This window comes from Symphalangus syndactylus, chromosome 21 (genome assembly GCF_028878055.3).
Source record: "Symphalangus syndactylus isolate Jambi chromosome 21, NHGRI_mSymSyn1-v2.1_pri, whole genome shotgun sequence".
Taxonomy (NCBI): domain Eukaryota; kingdom Metazoa; phylum Chordata; class Mammalia; order Primates; family Hylobatidae; genus Symphalangus; species Symphalangus syndactylus.
In genome coordinates, this window is record NC_072443.2 from 57,452,113 (window position 1) to 57,477,912 (window position 25,800).

Here is a 25,800-nt window from a genome sequence, read left to right on the forward strand (position 1 = left end):
AATCCGGGCTGGGAGGGGCACTCACCTCAGAGTCGGACAGCTTTCGGAAGTTGGGTGTGATGTAGAAGAGGATGCCCTCCTTGGCCCCGGGCAGCGTCACTCCACGGAAGAACAGGATGATCAGCATGATGTAGGGGTATGTGGCTGAGAAATAGACCACCTGGGAGGAAAGTGGGTGACTAGTAACCCCTCCTCCTGTACACCCTTGCTTCCTCCTCCCCCATTTCCCCTACATCTGTATCTGTTGTGGCTCTGGGCTTGATTCCAGTTCTTCGGCCTCCAGGAAGACCTCCCAGATCCTTGCTCTCCTTGGCCACTTATCTGAAGCTCCTCGTTGGAGTCTGAGCCAACCAGCTCACATTTGGTTTTTCCCTTCCCCTGTCCCCTCCTATTTTTTGACTTCTAAATTATCCAAGTAATGCATGTGGTGACAGGAAAACTTTTAAATTACATATGCACACACACACATAAAATGAAAGTTCCCTTCACCAGCACCTATGTGGGGGGCAGGGCTTGTGTTGTTCACATCCCCATGTCTAGAACAGTCCACCATATATAGTAGACACTCAAGAATTGTCTGACGAACACATAAATGCAGGGATGTTCCTACTTTAATGCTCCTCTGAAACTCTCCTTTGCAGATGTAATCACATTTTCTTACAAAATGAGGTTCAAATTAGGTACTTGCCTTTCCATGTAACATGTTCAGAGTTAAAAAAAAAACAGTACATACAGGTTTGTTTCCCATTTTGTTCACTAAACATTGTTTTATTGCCTTATGAACAATTTGACGTTTTAATTACACAAAACAGTCCCTCAGAAGGTCCTACCATTCTCTTTTAAGTTTCTCCACTGTTATGCATTTAGATTACCTCCAATTTTATGTGACTCTAAATAACACCACATTAAACACCCCGGTATATAAATCTTCAGCTACAAAATTATTATACCACTCTTGGGAAAAATTTCTAGAGGTGGAATTACTGAGTTAAAAGGAATAAATTCATCACAGGCTTTTGATTCATATTACCTTGCTGCTTTCGAGAAATGGAACTTCACCTGGCATTACAGAGAGTGTCTTCCTGTCACAAGGCCAGCACTGGGTATCATCATTTAAACAATTATTTTTTGCCAAATTGATCATCATTGTCTAAAATTGCATGTCTTTGCTCACTAGTGTGGAATAGCAATGTTCAAGTTTGATGACCTTTGTATCTCAGAGTCTAATGTGAGCCTGTTTCCCGGTCAGCACGGACACTTCACCGGCTTAGCTTCACCTCCCTGACTTGACCCTGAGATTCTGCAGGATTAAGGAATGCAGCCACAATCCAAGAGAAAATCCATTGTACTTGGAGCTAGGAAAAGGGAATTCAAACTCATCTGTGTCACCCACAAGCTGTGTAACTTAGAGTCAATGTCGTGTTTTCTCTTAGCTTCACTTTCTCTTGTCTGGAATCAGGTGCAGTCACACCTACTGCTCAGAAAGGTCAGTCACATCAGGACATACCGCAGGCTTATTATATGTCGCCTTGGTCTCATACTTCCCCGTGCCTTCTGTGTTCAGCATGAAGCCAGGCACATAGTAGGCATTCAATAAATGCTTGTGTGTGGATTGGTTGACATCCTCAATATATGCAGTGAGGGGGCCCTACTCTCTGTCCCCAAAAAGTGGCCAGTCTCCTAATGTAGCAGGAACTCTAATTACCAATCCAAAATGATTATAATTAATACTACATATGGAGTGCTTACTATGTGTAAGGCATATGCTAAGCATTCTACTCATCTCCTCAGTCTTCGTGACAACCCTGTAAGGTACTGTTATTGTGACCATTGAACAGATGAGGAGACTGAGGCTCAGAGAGGTGAAATGGCTTGCTCAAGTGCACATAGCTAGAAGCTCAGGGACTGAGATTCAAACCCTTCCAAAGCCCATAAGCCCTATACTTTTCTGCTCCCAAAAGTTAGACTGGGAGACACTTGTGCCCTCCTCTGGCGTCTCTAGTCCTAGGAATGGATCAGAGATACTTTTACACCAGCCTTGAATTTGAGAACCCAGTGGGTCCAGAAGTTCCCACTAGATGGAACTAGGGCAGCTTTTCATCAGCTCTGCCCTTGCCCAAGTGTGGAATTTGTTAAGGTTCTGCTTGGTTCGTTTCTACTACTGCTTCTAGAACCTTGCATCCACTTCTTGGGTAGTTCTGACCTTCCTGCCTCCCAGCTTATTCAGTACAAATCCCTTCTCTGCCCTTGACTTGCCATAAGATCTGAGACAACACACTTGTCCTCTGGGTTCCCTTCAGGTCAGGGCCAGTGAGAGACTGCCATCTTCTGCCCCCAAGCTCCTGGGGTAGGGCTTGAAAGGGAGAAGAGGTGGAGTAAGGCCAGTTTTCCACCTCCCGGGTGTCCCTGGGCTGGACATCCCAGCTTGGCATTTGCTCTGCAATTGCTGATAATAAAAACAAGAGCAATAGCAACCCCCGTTGCTAGGTGCTGAGTGCTTGACAAAATCACCACCTCATCTGATTAACATAATAAACCAACAGATAAGTCTAATTATTAGCTCCATTTTACAGAGAAAGAAACTGAGTTCCAGGGAGGCAAAGTGACTTGCCTGAGCTCACAACTAGCAAATGGTGAGGTTGAGATCTGAACTCATGGACTGCTTAATACAGAGCCTGAGTCTTTAACCATTAAGCTATTCATCTCTGTTGTTTCTCAAGGGTCAGGATGTGAAGCTGTCATCTCTGGAGTTTCTGCACCTAGCACAAGGCTTGATGCAGAGCAGATGCTCCGAGAAAGTTTGTTCAACAGTCCAGGAGCAACATTTGCCCTCTGTTTTGAGATGACTCTGTTGGGCCCAGTGGAATCCCATGGGACTCCCTGTGGGCTTCACACTGTGCTGCATACCTGACTTGCACTATTTATTTCCTTTCATCCTCACAAGTGCCCTAGAAGGTAAAGGTAATGTTATTATTCCCATTTCACAGTAAAAAACTGACACACCGAGTGACGAAGGGACCTGCTTAACTCAAGGTTGGATGGGACTCCTGGGATTTGTGGGCAGAGCTTCCTTGGTAGACCTGTTCCTCTATCCAGTGCCCTCCTGTCCCCACTGTGAACATATATCCCTTACCTTTCCAGTCCAGCCGACACCCTTCCAGATACAGAAATACACAAGGATCCAGGCGATGGCCAGCGTGATGGCCAGTGGCCAGCGGATCTGACCTGGCTTATCCAGCCCGTCCGTCATCTGATGCATGTTGCGCCTGGTCAAACAGTGGAGGGAGGAGAAAGTCACACAGAGGTGGTGGGAGCTGGAGTGACCCAGGGGTGCCCAGGGCATGGCCACAGATGATATCCCTGCCCTGGAACTGTGCTGACACCGTCATCACCGTGATTCAAGAGGTAGCTGGGGACTGCGAGGCCCATTATACTAATCAGTAGAAAGTGCTGTTTGGTCAAGAGATCAAAGAGAACAGGACCTGCCAGGGCCTTAGTCAGCCACCACTACTGCTCATCTGGATGGCCCAGTGGCCTCCTAGTGGGACCCTGCCTTCAGTTTTGCTCTGTCCCCTCTCCGGCCCCAGAGAGCCTTCTAAATTGCAAGTCTGATCATGTCACTTCTCTGCTTACTGCAATGAATAGCACCCGCTTGTTCTCAGAATGAAGCCCAAACTCGCTGGCCAGCCTTTCAAGGCCCTTGCATCTCTCTCTCCTCTCAGCACTCACTGCAGCTGCTTGCTGGGGCCTGGCCTGACCTCATCTGCCTCCCAGCCTTCACACTGTTCCTCTCCAGCACCTGCCTACCCTGCAGTTTTCTCCTCTAGATGCCACTCCCGACCTGGGCTGGTCCAGGGGACTCCCCGAGGTCCCTGCAGCCCAGCCGCCTGGGCTTCCCTCCTCTCCGCACTGGCCGCCTGGTGGTGCCATTGCCTGTCTGCATGTCCATGCCTCTCATCAGTTGGCACATAGTAGGAGCTCAAGAAGTGTTTACTGAATAAATGGTTGAATGAAAAGTCCAAACGTGCCTGAGAGCGGCATGTGGGAGATGCCGGAAAGCAGAACCCACGGAAGCAGAATTTGATTTTTATTTGTAAAGAAACAGTGTAACCACAGACATTGGCCATGAAGAGATCAGGCAACACTGATTCTGACACTGCCTGAGAACAGCTCCTCCTGGGAGCTTATCCAAGGTGCTTTGGGACTTTCTAGACTGCTCCCGGGTCTTCTGAGCTGTCCAGCATGGATGCTTCCTTCACGCCAGAGAGATTTGGGCCCCAGCACCTCACTGTGTCACATCAGTGTCCCCCAACACACATCTCTACAAGGTACTCCCATGAAGATACAATCAGCACGGCCTTCGCTATGGCCAGAGTGTGTGTGCATGTTTATTCCGAGTGACTCTAGGTTCGTAAGCAGATCGTGCTGGTTTTCAGGATGAATCAGGAGGTGGTCGACCTCTCCAGGTGATTCTAATTGGCTATGCTGGTTATTCTCCTCCGTTTGACTCTGATCCACTCTCCCCCTTGACCACTCTGTGCCAGGCCCAGGATGCTGACGACTATGGCTACCTTATCTGGTCCCCTGCCCTCTGGCTTCTAGCTGGGTTTGACCATTGGGAGGCACTGGCAGGAGATTAGAGGCAGAGATGTTGGGGAATGTATTCTCCCTGCTGGACCGTGGCTTTGTAGGTAGCTGGGTTTCGCTATCAGAGTTTGTGTGTCTCATGGCTCTATCTATGGTCCCACTCTTTCTGGGGAGAAAAGGCCTTCAGCATCCCTCGTGGCTGCCTTAGCCCTGCCACAACTCTGCAAGTATAGTCATGTGTCACTTAACAACGGGGATATGTTCTGAGAAATGTGTTGTTAGGCAATCTTGTTGTGTGCATATCATAGCGTGTACTCACACAAACATAGATGGTGTAGCCTGCTACACTCCTACGCCATACTATTGTATGTGGCTTATTGCTCCTAGGCTACAAACCTGTACAGCACATGACTGTACTGAATATTGTAGGCAACTGTAACACCATGCATTTCGGTACTAGACATGTCTAGAGGTAGAAAAGGTAAAGTAAAAATATGGTATTAGAATCTTATGGGACCATCATTGCATATGTGATCCACTGATGACCAAAATGTCACGATGTGACACATGACCATAGCCCCTTTAACCACCTCCTCTGTTACCCCTCCGAGGGGCCTCTGTCTCCTGCCGGGCTCTGGCTGACATGCCCCGTCCCTGCCATCCCCTGACGGCCCCATACTCACTCCCAGAACTCCACCACAGCGCTGGTCATGTTGGTGGTGTTGACCATGCTGTAGTTGGAGAAGCAGCGGTCTGTGTTCCATGGGTTGTCACACTGTTTCCACGGCAGTGTCTGCAAGGACACAGTCATAAGGACACATCCCACTGGGCTCCCAGGGGCTGGCATGAGTGGTGCCAGTGCACCCTGCCCACCCTCATGGTCCCCAAGCCTCCTCCCACCTCCCCTTCCCAGCAGCTCTGGGAGGCAAGTAGCATTATGATCTCCATTTGACAGATCAGAGAGGGACAGTGACTTGCTTGAGAGTGCACAGCTACTAAGCGCCAGAGCTGAGATTTGAACCTCAACCTGTTCACTATGAGAACAGCCTTCCAAGCTGCAGCCGGGGCTACTTCCCCACCATGTGACCTTGGGCAAGAGACCTTGCCCATCTAACTCTCACTGCAACGACACCAGCAAACACTTATAGGGCTTGTCCTCTGCCAGGCACAGTTCTAAGTTCCTTACACATATCTGCTCCTTAATCCTCACAAGAACCCTATGAGGTGCATTTCACTTTTTTCTTTCATTTTTTAATTTTGATAAAATACACACAACATTTACCATCTTAACTATTGGTGACTGTACAGTTTAGAAGCATTAAGTATACCCATAATGTAGCTCCCTGAACCCTGCCACACCTCTGCAAATACAGTCATGTGTCACTTAACAATGGGAATACATTGTGAGAAATGTATTGCCTAACATTCTCAGCATCCAGCTCCAGAACTTTTTTCATTTTGCAAAACTGCAACTCCACCCACTAAACAACAACTCCTCATCCCCCTACCCACAACCCCTGGCAACCATCATTCTACTTTCTGTCTCTATAAATTTGATTACTCTAGGGAACTCATATAAGCAAGATCAAACACTATTTGTATGACTGGCTTATTTCAGTTGACATAATATCCTCAAGGTCCATCCATGTTGAAGCATGCGTCAGAATTTCCTTCCTTTTAAAGGCTGAATTACATTCCATTGTATGTGTAGACCACATTTTGCTTACCAATTCATTTATCAGTGAACACTTGGCTTGCTTCCACCTTTTGTCTACTGTGAATAGTGCTGCTGCGAAGAGGAGTGTACAAATATCTCTTTGAGAGCCTGCTTTTACTTCTTCAGGTATCTACTCAGAAGCAGAATTGCTGGATCATATGGTAATTCTATGTTTAATTTTTTGAAGAACTGGGGCAGGTTCTAATTTTATTTCCATTTTATAAATGAGGGCACTGAGACTCAGAGAGGTTAAGTCTCTTTTCTGAAGTTGCACAGCTGGTATACAATAGAGTCAGGATTTGAACCCAGGCTGTCTGTGTCCATATAAAATGTGCTAACAATACCCACTTTAGAGGGGTGTCATGAGGATTGGATGTGAGCCTACAAGGAGTGCCTGGCTCACAGGAGATGCTAAATTTGTGAGGCTATGGCTGGTGTGGGGAGACCAAGGCCCACAAGAGACAAACCAAGTTCCCCACTCCTGGAGGAACGGCCTTGTCAGCAGAGTGGTAGCCGCAGTGGGCCGAGGGTGGGCTCTGGGTGTGGCTCCTGCTGGAGGGGGTGGTCAAAGGGACCACTCACCGTGGTGAAGGAATTGTACAGGTAGTAAATGGCCCAGGAGATGATGACGATGTAGTAGATGTTCAGCCAGAATGATAGCACAGCAGCCGCAAGGCCCACGCCTGGGAGCGGAACACAGACAGGCATCCATTTAATACGGAATTAACATGAACTGTCGTGGCATGTTCCACGACTTCTACAATCCTATTGATCTTGGAGACAGGCATTACTGAGGACACTGAGGCTAAGAGAGAGGCAGTGACTTGCTGAAGGTCATGTACATCTGGCAAGCCAGGGGGCCAGGACTCAGGTCTGGAGCCCAGTGCAGAGTGGTGGCAGGCAGGGCTGGGGTCTCAGTTTGCCGGATGAGGAGGGGCCCAGGCCCTCAGTCAGTGAGTATGACTCACCATGTAACTACCTGGGTGCCTGTCAGGCACCGAGCCCGAGGCAAAGAAAGTCACACCCAGCCCTTGCAGGGGAAATAAATGGGCTAACAGGACAGAGCAGGCTGATGTGCGGGGGACTCTGAATTGGGCCTCTCCACCTCCACCTCCCTAGTTTCTGACCAGCACTGTCATCTGCCACCTGGCCCCTTGCAACAGCCCTCACTATGCTCAGATATGCACCTGGTGGATGGATATGTGATATCAGCCCTGGTCTGGGAAGACAGCTCGCTCTCTCCAGAGGGGAAGAGGTGTGTGTGGGCAGGGGCACCACCACCCAGGGCCCTGCTCTGCAGACTTACCCTTGAACATAGGAGCCAGCTTCCATACCCCTAGCCCCCCGATGGAGGTGTACTGGCCCAGGGAGCACTCCAGAAGGAAGAGTGGGACCCCCGCAAAGATGAGTGTCAGGAAGTAGGGGATCAGGAAGGCTCCTGCAGGGTAAAGAAGACAGAGCTCATGGCCCCAAGACTTTCAAGACCTGCCCTGGTAGAGGGAGTGCCGTGGGTCTGGGTCCCCATCCAGGATTTCTTTATACCTGCCTCAAAAGCAGGACCCACAGCCAACCGCAGGCCCAAGGACAGCTTTACGTGAAATACATCCCATTTTTTGCAGATGAATAGATGAACTTCATGGTATCATTAACAGAGGACAATTGTCCTTCAGGAATCTTTTGATAAAGGGACAAGAAACAAGAAATGGGGCCTGGTGCTCCCTCTGGAGTCTTTAGGGGGGCTTTTCTCCTACAGTTGCCCCAGAAAAATGCCTAAGCAGGATCCTTTTTGCAGGGTCCAGACCTAGCCAGGAGGTCCCCAGGCCAGCACCTACCCCCACCATTTTTCCCGCAGAGATAGGGGAACCTCCAGACGTTGCCCAGGCCGATGGCATAGCCCACACAGGACATGAGGAAGTCGAAGCGGCCCTTCCACGTGTCCCGGTCGGGGAGGTCTGCCGCCTTCTTCTGCACCTTGACCACCAACGTTTTGGGCTTGTCATTGGCCACAGGGGCCTCGCTGACCTCGGTGGAGATCTGCCCATCGGCCACCTTGCTGCCGTTGGTCGCCATGTCTCGGAATTTGGACGCAGGGGTCCTGGCAGATGGACGTGCGATGTCAGCCCCAGTCCACGTGGACAGCAGTTTTGCGGCTCAAGGGCACCCTAGGAGGACGGGGTGGGTGACAGGCACAGAAAGAGAGTAGGACCTTGGAGTTGCCTCACCCTAAAATGACAAAAACAAAATAACCCATAAACAAGCTAGGGGCTTGAAAAGGCTCTCTATAAGCCCTCTTCCTCTCACCCGCCCTTGTTCCTGGAGGAAGGAAGGTGACTTTTGTTTCCAAAGACACAGCGATGTTTCCTGGCCTAGCTTCAACTCTGGCCATCTGTGTCCAACCCTCTGTTGTATGTCCTGCTCAGAGAAGAAATCTGAGGCCACCAAACTTCCAACAGGAAATATTAAGTATTTAATCATAAAATCTTTAACTTTGCCTCCAAGGATGCAATTGGGGGCCTTGTCACACTCTGCGGCCATACTAGCCATCGCCAGGTGAGCAAGAAAGAAGCTCAACCTGTGGCTGAATGGAGAGAAAGGTGTCCCCACTACGGGGGGTCTGGGTGAAGACGACAGAGCCTAGGAGTTACGAACTCTGATCACCGTCCACTTTGCCACATTTTTTTTTTTTTTTTTGAGACGGAGTCTGGCTCTGTCGCCCAGGCTGCTGGAGTGGAGTACAGCAGCGCGATCTCGGCTCACTGCAAGCTCCGCCTCCCAGGTGCACGCCATTCTCCTGCCTCAGCCTCCTGAGTAGCTGGGACTACAGGTGCCCACCACCAGGCCCGGCTAATTTTTTTTTGTATTTTTAGTAGAGATGGGGTTTCACCATGGTCTCGATCTCCTGACCTCGTGATTCACCCGCCTTGGCCTCCCAAAGTGCTGGGATTACAGGTGTGAGCCACCGCGCCCTGCCCCTACTTTACCACTTTTGAGCTGTGTGACTTTAAGTACACTCAGCCTCTGTGTGCCCCTATCTTTTAAAATGAGGATGACACTGGTACATCTCTCACTGGGTTGTAGGAAGCCCTGAGTCTATACTTTTAACAAGCTCTGCCAAAGGAAATTCTTATACTGGCAGCCCAGCCCTGGCCCTCAGCTAAGGGCCACTGGTTTAGATGACCTCTTTCAGCCTTCAGTCACCCCCAGATGTTCTACTGACACTCTGCAGCCTTCTTACCTTTTTAGTTCCAGGGGCAGTGTGGGGTACAATACGGTGGAGGAAATTGGGCTGAGACTAGTCCTGAGTTCAAATCTCCAGTCTGCCTTCTACCAGCTGAGTACTACTGCTCAGTACTACTACTCAATACTACTACTAAGTACTGCTCTTGTTTGTGCTTAGTTTCCCCATATATAAAATGGGGGCAATCCCCTCTGGCTTGTAGAGTTGCATCAAAACTCAGCTGTAATCGCTGCAAGAGTGCTTTTCGCCAACCTGGTTAAGAGAGAGAACTCCACTCATGGATGTTGTTACCAGAGCTGTTGACGTTACCTGATGGTCGTCAGGGGTGGGTCAGCTCCAGAAGGGCTCCTTCTGCCACCCTGGGTGAGATCCTGCAAAGCAGAGAAGGGGAGGAGAGGAGGGATGGTGAAGCAGTGGTGGGGCAGGCAGGCAGCTCCTACAGAGGGCAGCAGGGGTGCAGGAAGCCTGCCAGGGCGTCCGGGCTGTGCGCGTGTCCCGCAGAGCGTCCCCAGCCAGGGTGGCCGCAGCGAGTCCATGCAGCATGGCACTGGCCCTTGGGGGTGCTGGGAACATGCAGGAGTGGGGTCCGCTGCCCTCGGGACAGCTGTGGGGGTGGGATGAGGGCAGCGTGGAGAAGACATTCCATAATTTTATCAGAGGAAAAGAGAAACCAACAGAGGGGCTGCTGAGACTTTTCTCTGTCCTCCATCCAAACTTGTGGAAATGTTACAAAAAGACCACGTAAGAACACGAGGAAGAGCACCTTGTTTTGGGGTGAGAAAGGCAGGTTTCCAGACAGTTTATTTCGAATTATCCCATTTTGCCCCCTCCCCCCACATCTATTTTAAGAAAGGATATACCCAAAGCTGGTTACAATGCTTAGTTTTTGAGTGACATTTGTTTTCTTCTTTGTGCTTTTAAAATTTCTATAATGTTCTACAAAACTGATTTAAATTAATAATATAACACAAAATAAACTTATGGAACCCTCAGAACAAACCAGAACATGTGAAGCACCAGTCTGCGGACCCTCAGAGGTGGGAGCTGAGCCAAAGCAAGGTGCGGCGTGGCCCTGGCCCTCCCCACGCGGCCTCCTCCACGCAGCTTTGCCCGGCGGGGGCCCAGTCTGCTGTGCACTCGCCCTCCAGCCCCTCACATGCAGTCCCCATTACCAAACGCCATCATCTCCTCCCAGAGTTCACGGAGAACCAGGCCATCTTCAGATAATCCAAACTTTCCTAACACCCCTCCTCCTTGTTCTCAGGGATGGCCTGCTCACTTTGAACTCCTTCACGGCACACAGGCTGGTCTTGGATGCCCATCTAGATCCTGGCCTGGGCATGGCAATGTTAGAGAGAGCTCTGGACTCAGTAGGGTGCCTGCCTCCCCTTCTGGAGAATGGCAGGATAGTAGGAGGCGGCCGATTCTGTGGTCTACCAGGGAGTATTGGGATACGCAGGAGAGAGCAGCCTCGGCCATTAACTCTAGTAATAATGATGCCCTTAACTGTCCCGTGATCTACCCTTGTGGGCTCCAGCTGCCATATTTCTTCAAAATGATCCAATCACCTTGGATCAGGACTGACCACCTGACCCAGGCTAGCCAATCAAATTCCTTCCCTGGAAATTTGGCATGGGACCTAGGAAGAAGGGCAGTTTTGCCAGTGACTTGGGGACTCTGGGGCAGCCATCCTCTGCCCATCTTGTACTCAGAGTGAGATTTGGTCTGCTGAGGAAGGAGAAAACTAGACATCAAAAGATAGAGTGTCTCAAAGCTCCTAGTTTGCAGTTCCAGGCTTTCTTCAGGCTGGTGCTTGGATTTTACAAAACATTCCCATAGTCATGAAATAGATGTTTTGCTTACATTGATTTGGGGGTTCCTGTTGCAATCTTAAATCTCTGCACCATCCCTCTGGTTCACCAGGAAGTTCAGTCCATGAGTTCTTCTCCATGACTATATTGAGCACCTCCTCATGCCAAGCCCTGAACGATCAGAGATGGTGGCTGCTCTGAAGACCTCACCATAAAGAAGACATACATGTGATTTCCAATTTCTGGAATACGGGGATATGTATTCAGATTCAGCCAAATGCCTATAATTCCCTAGGAGGAGCCACATGACTATATTTGGAGTTTCCCTTTTAGAAGATGTGGCACATATGAAGATAAACAAAGTAAAGCCATGAATTGATATAACTCATACTTCTTTGAGGATTTAGAACTGAGAAGGCTCTTTGACTTACACAGCAGCAAAGCCACCCTGGTGCTGAGTCAGACAGACCTTGGCTTCCTCCAACACCTACTAATGCTGGGTGAGTTACTTCACCTCTCTGACCCTCATCTATAAAATGGGAAGATAATAATACCTCCTTCCGAGTGTTATGGTGATGATTAAATGAGATCCTGCGTGTGAAGCATGTACAACTATGCCTGGCACATAGTTAGGGCTTAGGAAATCTCAGCCATTCTTATCACTGCAATCGCCACCATCTGGGTATGGGTCCATTGTTCTTAATCTGGCATTCGCAACTTCCCAGAAGGCTACAACAACAACAATAATAATACCGAATAACGTTTATTAAGGGCTTACTATTCAGGTCTTTCAGTGTCTTCAGCATTTTAAAAACTCCAATGGAAATCATCCTTTTAGTCCCCCTGGGGAATACCAGCTAACAGAAATGTCAAGTCTCTTGGCTTTGGGCTCTCTTTGTACCAAAGCAAAGAGGTCTAGCTCAGCACCTTGGGCCAGTCAGAAGCTGGGAGTGGTACATTTGTTTGTTTAGTTAATACAAAAGTAATTATTCTATAATAAAGTCTGGTAGCAAAAAAAATCTCAATCATCTGGTCCATGGGAGGAAATTGATAAAGAGCCTCCTCCTAGTGAACAGGCCTGGGACCCAATGCTTAAATGGAGTGGTCCCAGGAAGCGTGCCTCACCCACACACCTGGGGAATAGTGCTTCGGCAATTTTAATTCCTGGCACTTCCCTCTCCTATGAAAAATAACATGCAGAAAGCACAGGTGTGTGTGAGTTCACGGCAGGGTAACTTGGCTGTCTTTCTAGAACATTTCTCTGAAGGAGAACCAACCTTTTTGCAAGTTGTTACTTTTCCCTTCCCAAGACACACCCCTGTGTTTTGTGGCTCTCTTGGATCATGTTGGAGGACAGCTCTGTGGGTCTGTAGTGGCAAGACCACGCGTTTCTTCCACCTCGCCCTGAGTGCCAGCCTGTGATCAGCCTCCTTTACCTGCTGGTGGAGCAGGCAGAAGAAACACCTCTCACCTTCTCATGATCTGGGCATTTTTCCAAAGCCTTCTTCCAGCGTCTTCCAGTTCTTCTTCATCAGGTGACAACATTCTGCAGACCTAGAATCCGGCTCCACATTCCTTCAGGTGCATACTATACCATGATTAACTTAATTCCACTAAAGCCACGTTCAAAGGGCACTATTAATGTGAGACCACCAGTGATGACAGGTCAGGTCCTCTGTACTCACTCACTAACACATTCATTCTGCAAGTATTTACTGAGCACATGCTATGTGCTGAAACGACAATGGAGCCATCTCTTCAAGCATTTTGTATTCTGAACTACACCCTGGTCACCAGAATCCGAATCAGTGAACTAACAGGTTCCAGCAGAAAGATTCATTTCTGTAAATACTTACTGAGGCCTCCTATGTGCATGGAGCTGGGGTGGACACTCAGGGTGTGAGAATTTAATAAGACAAGACCCTTGCCCTTGTCAAGGTCATGGCCTAGAAGGAGAAATAGTTCTGCCTATAGCTGATCATAATACCCTGTGATAAGTGCTGCAACAGGTGTAAGAATAAGACACAGTAGGCCTAGAAGAAATGCATTAATACAGCCAGAGAAAGTATCCTAGGTGAGGGGTCATTTGAGCAAGGCTTTGAAGGTTGAATAGGTGTTCATCAGGTTTAAAAAGAGAGAAAAGGTGTTCCAAGTGGAGGGAAACACATGTACTAAAGTATACAGTGTGAAGCTAGGAAGGTCAGTATATGAAGGGTCTTGGACACTGGGCTAAGGAACTTGGGGACTAGCTGCAGGGATGGGGCAGGGCTGATAATGGGATCAGATTCGTAAACCAGAAGATGACTCGCTCATGGGGCCTCTGGGAAGGACGGACTTAGTGAAAGACACTCCAGGCAGGAAGATGGTAAAACGTTCCCAGGATATCCCATCCTTCCTCAGTGTATGCTCTGTGACCAAGTGTTAAAGCCATTGATAAAAATGGGGCCAAACCAAGCACAAAGAATTCCTCTGCCAATCTCTGAATGACAAGATGCTTTGTAAGGGAAAGAAAACATGTACAGTTTGGAAGCCTTACATCAGAAGTGGCAAAATGGGTCAAAACTGGCCCTTGGGCTTGTTTTATTTGGCCTGAGCAAAAAAAAAAAAAAAATTTCAGTCTGAATTAGGAGCCAGAAATGGGACTCTCTGGGATACAGTATTTCAAACAGAGGGAGCAGCAAGTGCAAAGGCCCTGAGGCAGGAATGAGCCTGGCACTTTTGAAAGACACCAAGGTGGCCAAGGTGTTCGGAGTCCAGTGTGAGAGGAAATGGATTCAGGCAGAGGTGGTGGGCAGGGGCCAGGTCACACAGGTCTCAGAGGTCACAGCAAGGATTCAGGTTTCATTCTAAGTGGGATGGGAGGAAGTGGGGGTTGAAGTGGTGGGGGAGATCTGACTTATGGTTAGTTTAAGAGTCTCCCTCTGGCTGCCCAGAAAAGGCTGCATAGGGGCAAGGGGGAAGCAGGGAGACATGATCAGAGGCTGCCAGTCCAGAGAGATGATGGCGGCTTGCATGGGGGTGGCTGGATGGGCAGAAGTGGGGGGAAGTGTCACCGACACCCAGGATCTATTCTGGAGGTGGGGCCCGTGGGCCATGGGCCTTGCTGGATGATTGGCTGTGAGCAGCCCAGGCCTGGACCAGATGGCAGGCAAGGGGGAGGGAAGTGTGTGGAAGCCGCCTTGGACAATCTCCCTCTGTCCCACTGCATCAGAGGGACAGGCGGCTGCGTGGGGTGGGGACCTAGGCAGAGACCCAGAGGCCAGGGCTGGAGTCTCAGGGCTGCCATTGTCCCAGGCCATGGCCCTGCCATGGAGTGAGTGGGGAGCCCTGAAAAGCCAGGGAAGCGAGGAGGGGGAGCAGTGGGTCTGGGAGTAGGGCGTGCTCTTCCCCTCCCCCCACCCCCACCCCACTCCCTCCATGAGGCTGTGCTCACGCCTGCTTTGCTTTGCTCTCGTTCTGTAATTACAGAAATTACAGAGGCTCGCTTCAGACTGCAATCACTCTAGTTTGCCTTTATTTCTTTTTGAAACTCCGTGGTTCAAGAAAGAAATTAATATTGAGTTTGGCTTCATTCCAAGGGGAAACATAATACAGTTCATTCTCTGCCTTCGGGAAAAATGCTAGGCTCAATCCATTGGACAAGGCTTTATTGAGCATCTGTTGTGTACCCAGACTCATGCCAGCTCCTATCGAAGGAGAAGAGCTAGCATTTATTGAGCGCCTATTGTGTGCCAGGCATTTTGCGGCACTATATCATCCGGGAGTCATTCCATCTATGTAAGCCAGGGCTACTTCACCCATCTGACAGATAAGGAAACAGCCTTGCCAGCCTGGGGTCTCAAATTGCCCAGTGATTCAGGGCCTTGCTTCTCAACGTGCGGTTCTTCAAGAGACAGCATCGGCATCACCTGGGGGCCTGTCAGAAATGCAGAATCTTGGGCCCCACTCAAGACCAGTGGAATGAGAAGCTGATTTTTAACCAGGTCCCGTGATTTAGGCACATATGAAAGCTTCAGAAGCTGTTGTTAGGGATGACCCAGATTATTTCATGGGCCTTCGTTCAAATCTCTGTGTAATAGGGCTACATATCTGGCTTGCTTGAGTCCCATTTTTCTCATCTGTAAATGTGGATTTCACAGAATTGCTCTGAGAATTGCATGATAATGCACGGAAAGAGGCCAGCCAAGGGCCTGGCACACAGGAAGTGTCAATAAATAGCAGCTTAGGCTGCCACTCAAAGAGATGAATGGCCGCAAAAGTGCTTTGTAATTGAAAAATGTTATACAAATGTGAAGACCAATTAATAGTGGATGATCAGGTACAGAAGGTTAGAGGAAGGTTGGAATTGTGTGGGACAGCCGGTGCTGTGGGCAGCACTTGCCACGCACTGTCCTGGAGGTCAGGGAAAGCTCCCTGGAGAAGGTGCCCTAATGGAAAGGGAGCTGCCAGAGAGGGTCTCCAAGGCCCAGCATTTTAACAAGACCTCAGAGGCCAGCCAGGCCTGTGGTGGGATGCAGGCTACAGGAGAAATGAGCTGGTTTGGACAGCTTGGGGTTTAAATGGGAGGCCTCCATTCTTGGATCCTCAGCCCCATGCACAGTGGTGCTTAGGGCCAAGACCCAGCTGGCTTCCTTCATGGTCCAGACTTGCTCCATGTCAAACTGGTGCACCTGGTCTACCATGGCATTCTATAGATGAAGAAAAAAACCCAGCAAGGACTGGTGGCTGGCCCAAGGTCACACAGCATGAAAGTGGCCTGAAACTTATGGACTCCCAACTCCCAGCCAGCCGCATACTTTTGCTCAAGAGATGAAGGAAAGCAGTTTCATGCCTTGGTATAAATCCCTCAGCTGCCTCAACATACCTGAGAGGGAATTTGCAGAAGCAGGTGTCTTTGTCAGTAGTATTTATTGCATGCCTACTCTACACAACATCCCACTGTGACTTTAAAGTAAGCTACTTATTTCCTCAAAGTTTTTGTTTTGGCTGGGCGCGGTGGCTCACACCTGTAATCCCAGCACTTTGGGAGGCTGAGGTGGGCAGATCACAAGGTCAGGATATTGAGAACATCCTGGCTAACATGGTGAAACCCTGTCTCTACTAAAAAATACAAAAAATTAGCCGGGCATGGTGGTGGGTGTTTGTAGTCTCAGCTACTCAGGAGGCTGAGGCAGGAGAATAGCGTGAATCCGGGAGGCAGAGCTTGCGGTGAGCTGAGATCGTGCCACTGCACTCCAGCCTGGGCGACAAAGCGAGACTCCGTCTCAAAAAAAAAAAAAGTTTTTATTTCTTCGTCAATAAAAGAGGTCAATAGTAAGCACTTCCTACTCGTGATGACTGGATTTGAATTTTCTAGCACCGTGCCCAGTTCAGCAAGTGCTAAATACATTGACGCTAAAATGATCACCGGTTCCATTTTGCAGATGATGGCACTAAGGCCCAGAGAGGTCAAATGACCTGCCCAAGGTCACACAGGACTTGACCCAGGCCCTCTGAGTTATAGTCTGGTGCTATTTGCTTGTCCAGGAAGTGCCTCCCAGGCACTGGCCTGTGTGAAATTCTCTGAAGCCATTAGACCTATCGGGCCTCATGACCTGACCTGCCCAAGCATGACTGCTGGATGCCAGAGGGAGAGAAATGTGACTGCGTGGAGATGAGTTTGCCTAGCCTCACTGTCCTAGGACAGATGAATAAATGGAAGCTCTAGCCCTTCCCCTCTGCTCTCAGCCTCTGAGAGCCTAGAAGTCAGGTTTTCTAGGACACCTCTGAAACCACAATGTGGAAGAAGGCCAGAGGGCACCCCCACCCCGACAACCCAGGTGAGAACAAATTCAACTTTGCAACTTCTGGAATATGACAGACCCATCCAACGGTGAAACAGATTCTAGAAGGATGGTTCTCCTTCTTCTGCAGCCGCCTACAGAAAAGAAAAATTCCCCAACTTTTCATTAGCAACGGGTGAAAGAAAAAGAAGAGCTCAGTACAGGGAGGAAGTGAGCTGGACACACTTACTAATGTGCCGGGGCCACTCTAAATGCTTTTTGTCTGTTAAATTGCTTTTAGCCCCCATTTTATTGATGGGTAAACTGAGGCACAGAGAGGTTAAAGTGACGTGCCAAAGGTGTCCCAGTTAGGAGCTAGGGGCGCCAAGCCTTGACCCAGGCAGCTGGGCTCCTGTGTCCAAACTCTTAACCACTCTGCTGTCTCTAATGGGGTACCCGTGGAACACCCCAAGCCCTCCTCCATTTGTGGTGTACAAGTATGGCCCGTCCCCAGCAGCCACCTCCCTCCAGGACAAACCTCCACAAGGACAAGGTCTGCTGTTCTTTTTAAGAAACCCAAGAGAGGCTGCTAGCATGAAAGCCTCTGAGTTCTGGCTCCAAAATGGCTCCTATGGTTGTGCTGGACAAATCCTACAGGTATACAGGGAGCCCCTGGGAGGTCACGTGGGATTCTGGCTGCGCTGTGGGGCTGGGGGCTCTAATCAGAGTCCCCAGGAGGCAGCCAGCCTCTAGGGGCAGCACTCCCCTCTTGGAAACCCCAGCTCTCCTCCAACTGCAGACGTGGCTTGTGCCTTGCAGCTGCCGCGAGGAGCTGACCTGAGGAGGAAGGGCAGTTAGCTTGACGCCCTGAAGTCCAGTAGACACAGGTCTGAAATCTCACTCTAAACTTACTAGCTGTGTGACTCTTATGCCAGTCCCTTCCCCTCTCTGTGCCTCGGCTTTCTTCTGTGTGCAAGCAGGAGAGTCAGACTCCAATTTCCAGCTCCACCTCACTCTGATCCAATCCTGCTTGTCTCGCTCACACGCTCAGTGGTTTACTAACGTCTGTTCTGGCCCCTAATTATCCATAGTGCCCGACTGAGAACTTCATTTTGTCAAGGCAATTTTCAATCTGATCTGCATCGACTGTGCACCTCTGGGGAGCCGGGCCTCATGCTGGGTGCTGAGGGACAAAGATGCAAGTTGGAGTCTGAGTCCTGCTGCCACTGAGCTCTTGGGACAGCTGGGAGGTGGGCCATGGACAATCCACATCCACGGGGTAAGTTCTTTCGCAGCACGCAGAGAAGGAGAGGTGGCACCCTGCCCCGGGGTCTGGGTTCAGGCAGGCAACTGGGAGGGGTAGCATTGCGGTTGGTGGAAAAGGGAGCAGAAGTGGGGATATTTTTAAAATAATCACAGCTAGAGGAGCAGGACCAGACTCCTTGCTCTTAACTGCAACCCTAACTGCTCCTGGTCCATTCCAGGCAGAGAGAACAAAGCCAAAATACAGAACATATTTGGAGACAGTGAGGAGGCTTGTTGGGGGCTAGAACCTGGGGTGATTTAGGGAAACGTGAACAGGAAGCCGCCAGTAGTAGTAAAGAGCTCTGATGCAGGAAAAGAGGGCACATCTTACCCTGTAATGAGAATGATAATCACACCGAAGGCTGAGGAAGTGCTTAATATATTGACGGCATTTCTGTACTGCACACTGTACAGATGAGGAAGCCGAAGTTCAGACAGTAAAACAACTTCCCAGCTCCCAGACACTGCAGTTTGATTCCAAAGCCCATGTTCTTAACTATCCCTCTCTACTGTGGGCATGGGGTGGTCACCAGGGCTGCCACCTGAACCACGGAAGATGGGGAGATTTGATGTGATGGTGACTTGGCAAGACTGCCCAGCAGCTGTGTGGGGAGGAGGAGAGGAGAGGGAGAATGGGTGGAGGTTGCTGTAGCAGGGCTGGTGCAAGGATGAGGGACAGTGCCTGAGCCAGGACCATGGTGGGGGCGAGGAGGAAGGCCTGGTCGCGCTATACAACGTGGCTTCTCTCCTGACTAATTACGGATTCTTCTGTCTTAGCTTCCCAGCTGCACTGTCAACTATGCAAGAACGGGGCCCAGGTCTTCTACCTGCTCTGCTTCCCCGACAGCAGGCAGCTTGAACAGTGCTAGATATGCATGTGCTCTTCTGGGTTCTGCCCTCTATGGCAGAGGACATTGTTCTTACAACGCCTCAGCACAGAAACGTTTGCTTCGGAGAAGGTGGCAGGTCTACAGAGCAATGGTGTGCTGGTAAATTTTAACAATAGGCTCTCAGGAAACAAAACAGAAGACTCAATTTGCAGCATCTGCTGATTTCTGTGGTGTAAACACTCCCACCGTGGCCCATGCAAGGTACTAATACGAGGTCATAGGATTGGGTATGTGCCATCTGTGAGCAGGCTCCGGCACACCACTGAGCCTTAGGCCTGTTTCTTCTTGTGGGGCCAGTGAGGCATGCTCTTGGGCAGAAACTGGCCTTGCTTCCTGAGTGGTTTAATGCTGGAAACCCTCTTGATTGCTTCCTGTAAGGAAAGCCCTGGATGTCAACCCCTGGGCTGGCCCTGGAGCGCATGCTGGGGCTGGTGGGTGCCCGCAGAAACGTCTGCTGCAGGATGAGGAACATTGAACCCTGGGATCAGACACAGGAACTCAGAGGCATCCCCCTGGGTGGATTTGAAAGAGTGGAGAGGGATGGAGAGAGAGGACGGTGGGAAGGAAGGGGAAAGGAGAGAAAAGGGTATGGAAGGAAAGGAGGAGAGAAACAGACAAGGAGGAGGCTGGGGTAAAGGAGCAGAGTGATGAGGAGGAAAACAGGAGGAAGAAAGGAGGAGCACAGGAAGGGATCAGAAAGGGGAAAGGAAAAACAAGGGCAGAAGGAAGGGAGGACAGAAGGGAAAACAGATGTGCCATTCACTGCTTGTAAGCTGTGCAAGGCTCCACTGTGTCAGCTCACTGAACCCAAGGAGGGAGGGAAGGAGCCTACCTTTCAGCCAAGAGAAGCCTGAGGTTGGCGGAGGCCAAGGTCAAAAGTGGCTGAGGAGCTGGGATTTTTGAACCCAGGCTGCAGGGCCTCTTCCACTGACTTCCTTTAGTTGGTTCTGACTGTATTTGCTGGGGGCCAGCCCATTAGTCTCAATCTTCCGCTCAGGGCAGCTGCCTCCCATTGCCAGCTTGAGCACCCAACCCTGTGCGGGCATGAGGGCGAGCCCCTGTGGAACAGGTCCGGGTGCCCACCCTCTGCACCCTCACCACCTGTTCCAGGCTCCTTTCTTCCTCCTGCCTCTGAGGGGTGTGGGGCTTTCTGGAGGACTTCAGTTCCAGGGGATGCCTCTGTAAAAGCCCTATGCTCAACCGGCCAGAAACGATTGACTCAGACCAGGAAATAAGAGCGGCACGATGACCTTTTGCCATTCTTTTACATCGCTCTTTGCCTTTTAAAACACACTTGTAAGAAGCCCGTGGGGTTAAAATAGCTGTTCATTCCTGTTCAAGATGTGCTTGGAAGGATCCGACGGGCATTAAGATAAAGGCCCTTTAAGAACTCAGATTTGGGGAAAAGAAAAAATAACACTGCAAGGGCTGGCTGAACTAAACGATGAACCAAATAAGTCACGTGCAGGAGCACAGCCCAAACGGAGAGCTGGCTTAGCGTCACAGAAGGCACATCCATGACAGTGGCTGCAGACAGCCCCACGGCTCTTTATCAAGTGTCCACACCTGGGACTCCATTTCTCCCTCTCAACAGCTCTGCAGGCTCTATCAGCCCCTTCTAGAGACAATCAGACTGAGCCCCAAAGAGAAACTGTCTGGATCAAGATCACACAAGGTCACAACAAGAAGCACCAGGGATCTCAATGTGGTGGTTTTGAGCCGAATGGGTCCCACAAATATGTTTGGTTGAGTGGTATCAGATTTGAATTTTAGAACTTGAACTTGCATGCTTTGGAGAAGGGAAGTGGTGATGTGTTTTCTAGTTTACTACAAATCTCACCATTACTGTCATCCTATCCCTGACCTCTTCACTCATTTCTGTGACCCGTCTGGCCCTCGATGGCCCCTGAATTTGCAATTCTTGTATACACGGTGCAATCTTAGTCACTCAGTAGAACTCTTTCTCTAAGCAGTGGAAGATGGATGAGGGTTAATATTGCCCCTTCCCTAGGGGATATGTCAAACTCTTGAGAGTGGTGAAGTTTGAAAAAGCATGTTTGGTGTTATAGTTTTATATTTGGGAAACAACAAATCCTATTGTTTTCTTAATAAAAGCTCAGTTGGATTTAAAAAACTGCAGAGAGACTCTGCTTTAGAATATGCTGCAAGAATGAGGGAGGCGTGTATTTTCAGAGTCAATTAAGGGTCAGATTCCAGGGTCTAAAATATTTTCCCACAATATAAAGGCTAATTTTATTTTTAAAAGACTTGATCGCTCACGTTCACCAGTGCATGTGTTCTTGACTCACTCACTTAGCTGTGGAAAGGAATTTGATGGTATAGAGCCCCTTGTTTTTGTAAAGTGGAAACTCCTTTGTAGCAAGAACAGTCTACCCATTTAGTAAAATCAGGTTCTTTTTTTTTTTTTTTTTTTTTCTGAGACAGGGTCTCACTCTGTCACCTAGGCTGGAGTGCAGTGGCATGATCTCGGCTCATTGTAACCTCTGCCTCTCAGGTTCAAGCAATCCTCCCACCTCAGCCCCCCACGTAGCTGGGACTACAGGCATGTGCCACCATGTCTGGCTAAAAATCAGATTTTTATTGAAAAAATTTTCTTTAAGTCCCACGGACAATGACCAATGCTCTCTTCTGCCTGCCCCTATCATGGCTCCTGACAAACAAACTTCTGATCACCCTATGATATCCCAAGCAGGAGCTCTTCATAAGTATGCTCATTGTTCGTGGGACTTAAAGAAAATTTGTCCTTCCCTAGGGGCAAGGACACCTAGTTTTTAGTTTCAGCTCCGGTTCAATGCTGTGTGACTGTAGGTTAGTCACCTATCCTATCTGTCTAAAACAGAAGTGATAACACTTACTTCTAGGGCTGGTATGAGGATTAAAAGGGGAAATATGTAGCTAGTACAGCATCTAGGACATAGTAAATGCTTGATACCTGGCAGATATTATAATAAGCCACCTGATCAGGGCTTTCATTCATATTTTTAGTTAGTGATGGGAAAAAGTCCTGGGTGGAAGGCAGGCCAGTGCTTTCTTTTTTTTTTTTTTTTTTTTTTTTTTTTTGAGGCAGAGTCTTGCTCTGTCACCCAGGCTGGAGTGCAGCGGCGCAATCTCGGCTCACTGCAAGCTCCACCTCCCAGGTTCACGCCATTCTCCTGCCTCAGCCTCCCAAGTAGCTGGGACTACAGGCGCCCGCCACCATGCCCGGCTAATTTTTTTGTATTTTTAGTAGAGACGGGGTTTCACCGTGTTAGCCAGGATGGTCTTGATCTCCTGACCTCGTGATCTGCCCACCTCAGCCTCCCAAAATGCTAGGATTACAGGCGTGAGCCACTGCATCCGGCCCAGTGTTATCTTAACCTATAGGCAATCAATATAAAGGAATGGTGGGAGTCACTGGGAGATGCTGATCAAATCAAATTCTTAGGGCAAATTGTTTATTAAACACGATTCCCAAAGTGGACATGTGTATGTATCCTGCAATTTGGCACACCCGTTAAAATCCTGGTTAAATGTCAACTGTCTTTATTTGTTCACTGAATCAGTCTCCCTGACCCCTCTTCTGCCTGCATGGAATAGGGGTATCAGGATCCAAGGTCTTCAGCTCATTGCTTCATAGCTTGGCATCCAGCCCCAGAAACAGCAGGGAACAAATGACCCTCTCTCTCAGGGGACCCAGAAACAGGTTGCTATCTCTGGGGGTGGATTTGCTCAAACAGGTTTGCGGAAACAAACAAAATGGTTGCTTGCATCTAAATCATCAGGATCACAGCTCTCACCAGCGCTTTTGAAACAGCCAAATGCCTGAGTCCAGCACCCTCTTTCCGCTTCCAAAATGGAATGGGGTTGTCTGCCAGCCTGCATCTTTGCCAGCATGCAAATGATGCACTTTGGGGTTTCACAGGGTATTAACCCCATGTTCTCCAATCCCTGATTAGGGAGGTAAGTACACTGCACCAGCTGTGCTTCTAGAAGAGAAACTAGGTGTGTGGGTGAGAGTGTTTATTTTCCAAAAGTGTTTGCAGCATGGGGTCATTTAGACAGCTGCATAGAGAAAACACAAATTCCCCCAGTGAGGTGTGCATCGAGGTTTTTAAGGACAGTACATTTGCAGTGAGGTATGCCATTCACACTCTTCAAATGCAAAATATTTATGTATATTTTTGGTGATGGAGCTGTTCATTTGTTCTAGTGATATTTACCAGCCTGGAATGAAGAGCCCTGTTATGTATCATGCTTGTACTGTGTTAGCCAGTTTCACTCTTCCAACACCACAAATTACAAGCCGATACATAGTTGGGAGTGGACCCTTTTCCTATACTTTCCCCTTTGGTTCATAATAACAACTGCTGGTGATTGAGCTATGGCCAGGATTGGGGCTTGATGCTTTATCTGCCTCATGATATGCAGTCTCACCACAATCCTATGAGGTAGGTGCTGGTATTATCCCCATTTTGCAGATGAGGACACTGAGGCTCAGAGAGAAAGTGACTCATCCAGGATTACACAGTTTAGGAAGTCTCAGGGAGAGATGTGACTTTGGCTCCGAAGCTGATGCTTTTAGCTACCCTGACATTCTGTTTTCTCTTCCTCTTGGGCTGGAATTGTCATTCCTGGACCATCAGGACCTCCACAACCACTTAAGACTTTAGAGAGGTCTCCATCAACCATCCCCTGCCCCTCCAGATGAGCCTCCTTCCAGGCCCTCCCTATAGCCTAAGCCCCCGTGTTGGTTGGATGTATAATCCCAGCTCTGGCTCTTTCCTGATTGTGTGACCTGGGGTAAGTCACTTCACCTCTCCTCACCTGACTCTGCACCTCCACGAAGTGCAGGGAAGTATCCCATTCTGACAAGGCTGTAGAAAGGATGGAAGTAGAGGAGGCAATCTGCCCCACCCCTACCAGTCCCGCACCTCCTTCTTGGGGAAGCTCGAGTTCTAGACATGGTCCCCTCCACTCTCCTCTTGTACTCACTCTCACTCTAGCAGCTCCTGAATCAGCATTCAACACACATCACTCTGCCTTGTGCAATGCCATTATCTCCCGAGGACACAGGCTCCGTTGTCACGGCAACCAGAGTCCTTCCACCAACTCTATTTAATAATTTCTTAACAGAGGAGCTGGGCTGGCTTGGTGGAAGGGAAAGAGCACTGGGTTAGGGGTTAGAAGCTCTGGGTCCTAGCCTCTGTAAGACCTAGGACTCTTCCTCTCTAGGCCTCAGTTTACCCATCTATAACACAGGTGTGTCTGAAATGGGTGGGTTTTGTGATGTTCTCTAGCCTAGAAAGACCTGAGAAATAGCTTTCCAGGTCCAGGAAGCTGGGAACAAGTGACCTGAGCTGCTGGAGATGAGTTGGGGGTTGGAGTGAGATTTGAGTGAGACCCAGAGGAAGAACCAGATGCTGCCTTTGATGACTACACTCTCTCTCTCTGCTGAATTGCCTCCAGAATGTCATTGTTCAAACATTTATGAGGTGTCTGTGATCCTCCAGATTCAGGGCCAGGATTGGTTAGGAGACAGTTGTTTTGCCTGCAGCCATCATAGCCCTTATCCTCCCCATTTTGCTGATGTGCAAACTGAGGCTCAGAGAGGGCAAAGGAGTCGCCTGTGGTGCCTCAGCAAGTGGAAAACTCAGCTCTTCATTCACGTCATGGCTCGTTTCAGAATCTGGGTCTAAGCTGTCCAGGAAGGTCACATTGCTTGTACCTGGAGAAGACAGCCTGACCCTGGCCCAGTCCCTCTGCCCACCGATCTTGCTCTGGCCACAATCTGTGTGGCCTCTGGCTCTCATTCAAGGAACCAGCAGATAATCAAAGTAATACAGAGGTACCCACTCTGTGTTCTTGACTATGGGACCAGAGACTCCAAACAACACAGCATTCCTGCTCTTAAGGAATCTACGGTTTTCACTGCAAGTGGATCTTCAAAGGGCAGTAACAGCATCCAGTTTCTTTCTACAATCCAAAATAGGACCTGGCACACAGTAGGTGCTCAGAGTTTTATTCGGTCCAATTGTTTGTCCACATCTGCCCCTGAGGATAACTTGTCTAGGCCCCCCGGGGGCCTTTAAGAAAATCTCCCAAAGCAGCCACTGATCCATGTCTCCAAGGAGCTGCTTCAGACCCTGAGCTGAAGAGGGGTCTATAACCAATGAGGGGACCCTTACTTTGTGACTCCTGTCTAGCTCCAAGTTTGGGGAGGGGGCTGCTCTGCCCTGGCCCGGGCTGATGGCACCACTTTTAAGTACTGACTTTGCCAGATCAGTGGCGCTATTTAACTCCTCCAGGGCTGGCGTTTTCATTTAATACCCGTGGAATAATTAACAGTGCTGCATCTGCTGTGTCATTAGTGGCATTCACTGCCATTTGGAGAAAGGGCTCTTATCTTCCTCAGTCATTAGTCCCGGGGAGGCTATTATGGGGGAAATGGAGGAGGAGAGGAGGAAGTGGGGCATGCAACTTCCCTCCCCTT

General features: G+C 49.3%; 1 protein-coding gene across 4 annotated transcripts in view; it reads right to left on the reverse strand.

Annotated features, from left to right (window-relative positions):
* Positions 1 to 25,800, reverse strand: part of SLC6A1 (solute carrier family 6 member 1) — a 46,882-nt gene that overhangs the window by 13,741 nt on the left and 7,341 nt on the right. Inside the window, exons 1-8 of one of the 4 annotated variants that reach the window (XM_055259452.2) lie at positions 11,406 to 19,876; positions 9,852 to 9,913; positions 8,137 to 8,466; positions 7,611 to 7,742; positions 6,887 to 6,987; positions 5,271 to 5,380; positions 3,134 to 3,266; positions 26 to 160 (exon numbers count right to left, since the gene is read on the reverse strand). In XM_055259452.2, the coding sequence (XP_055115427.1) occupies positions 26 to 160; positions 3,134 to 3,266; positions 5,271 to 5,380; positions 6,887 to 6,987; positions 7,611 to 7,742; positions 8,137 to 8,374 (849 nt within the window). In that variant the 5' untranslated portion in view covers positions 8,375 to 8,466; positions 9,852 to 9,913; positions 11,406 to 19,876. Of the gene's footprint in view, positions 1 to 25; positions 161 to 3,133; positions 3,267 to 5,270; positions 5,381 to 6,886; positions 6,988 to 7,610; positions 7,743 to 8,136; positions 8,528 to 9,851; positions 9,914 to 11,405; positions 19,877 to 25,800 lie in introns of those variants that run through there. The other 3 variants (XM_055259450.2, XM_055259451.2, XM_055259449.2) reach the window with 3 other exon arrangements.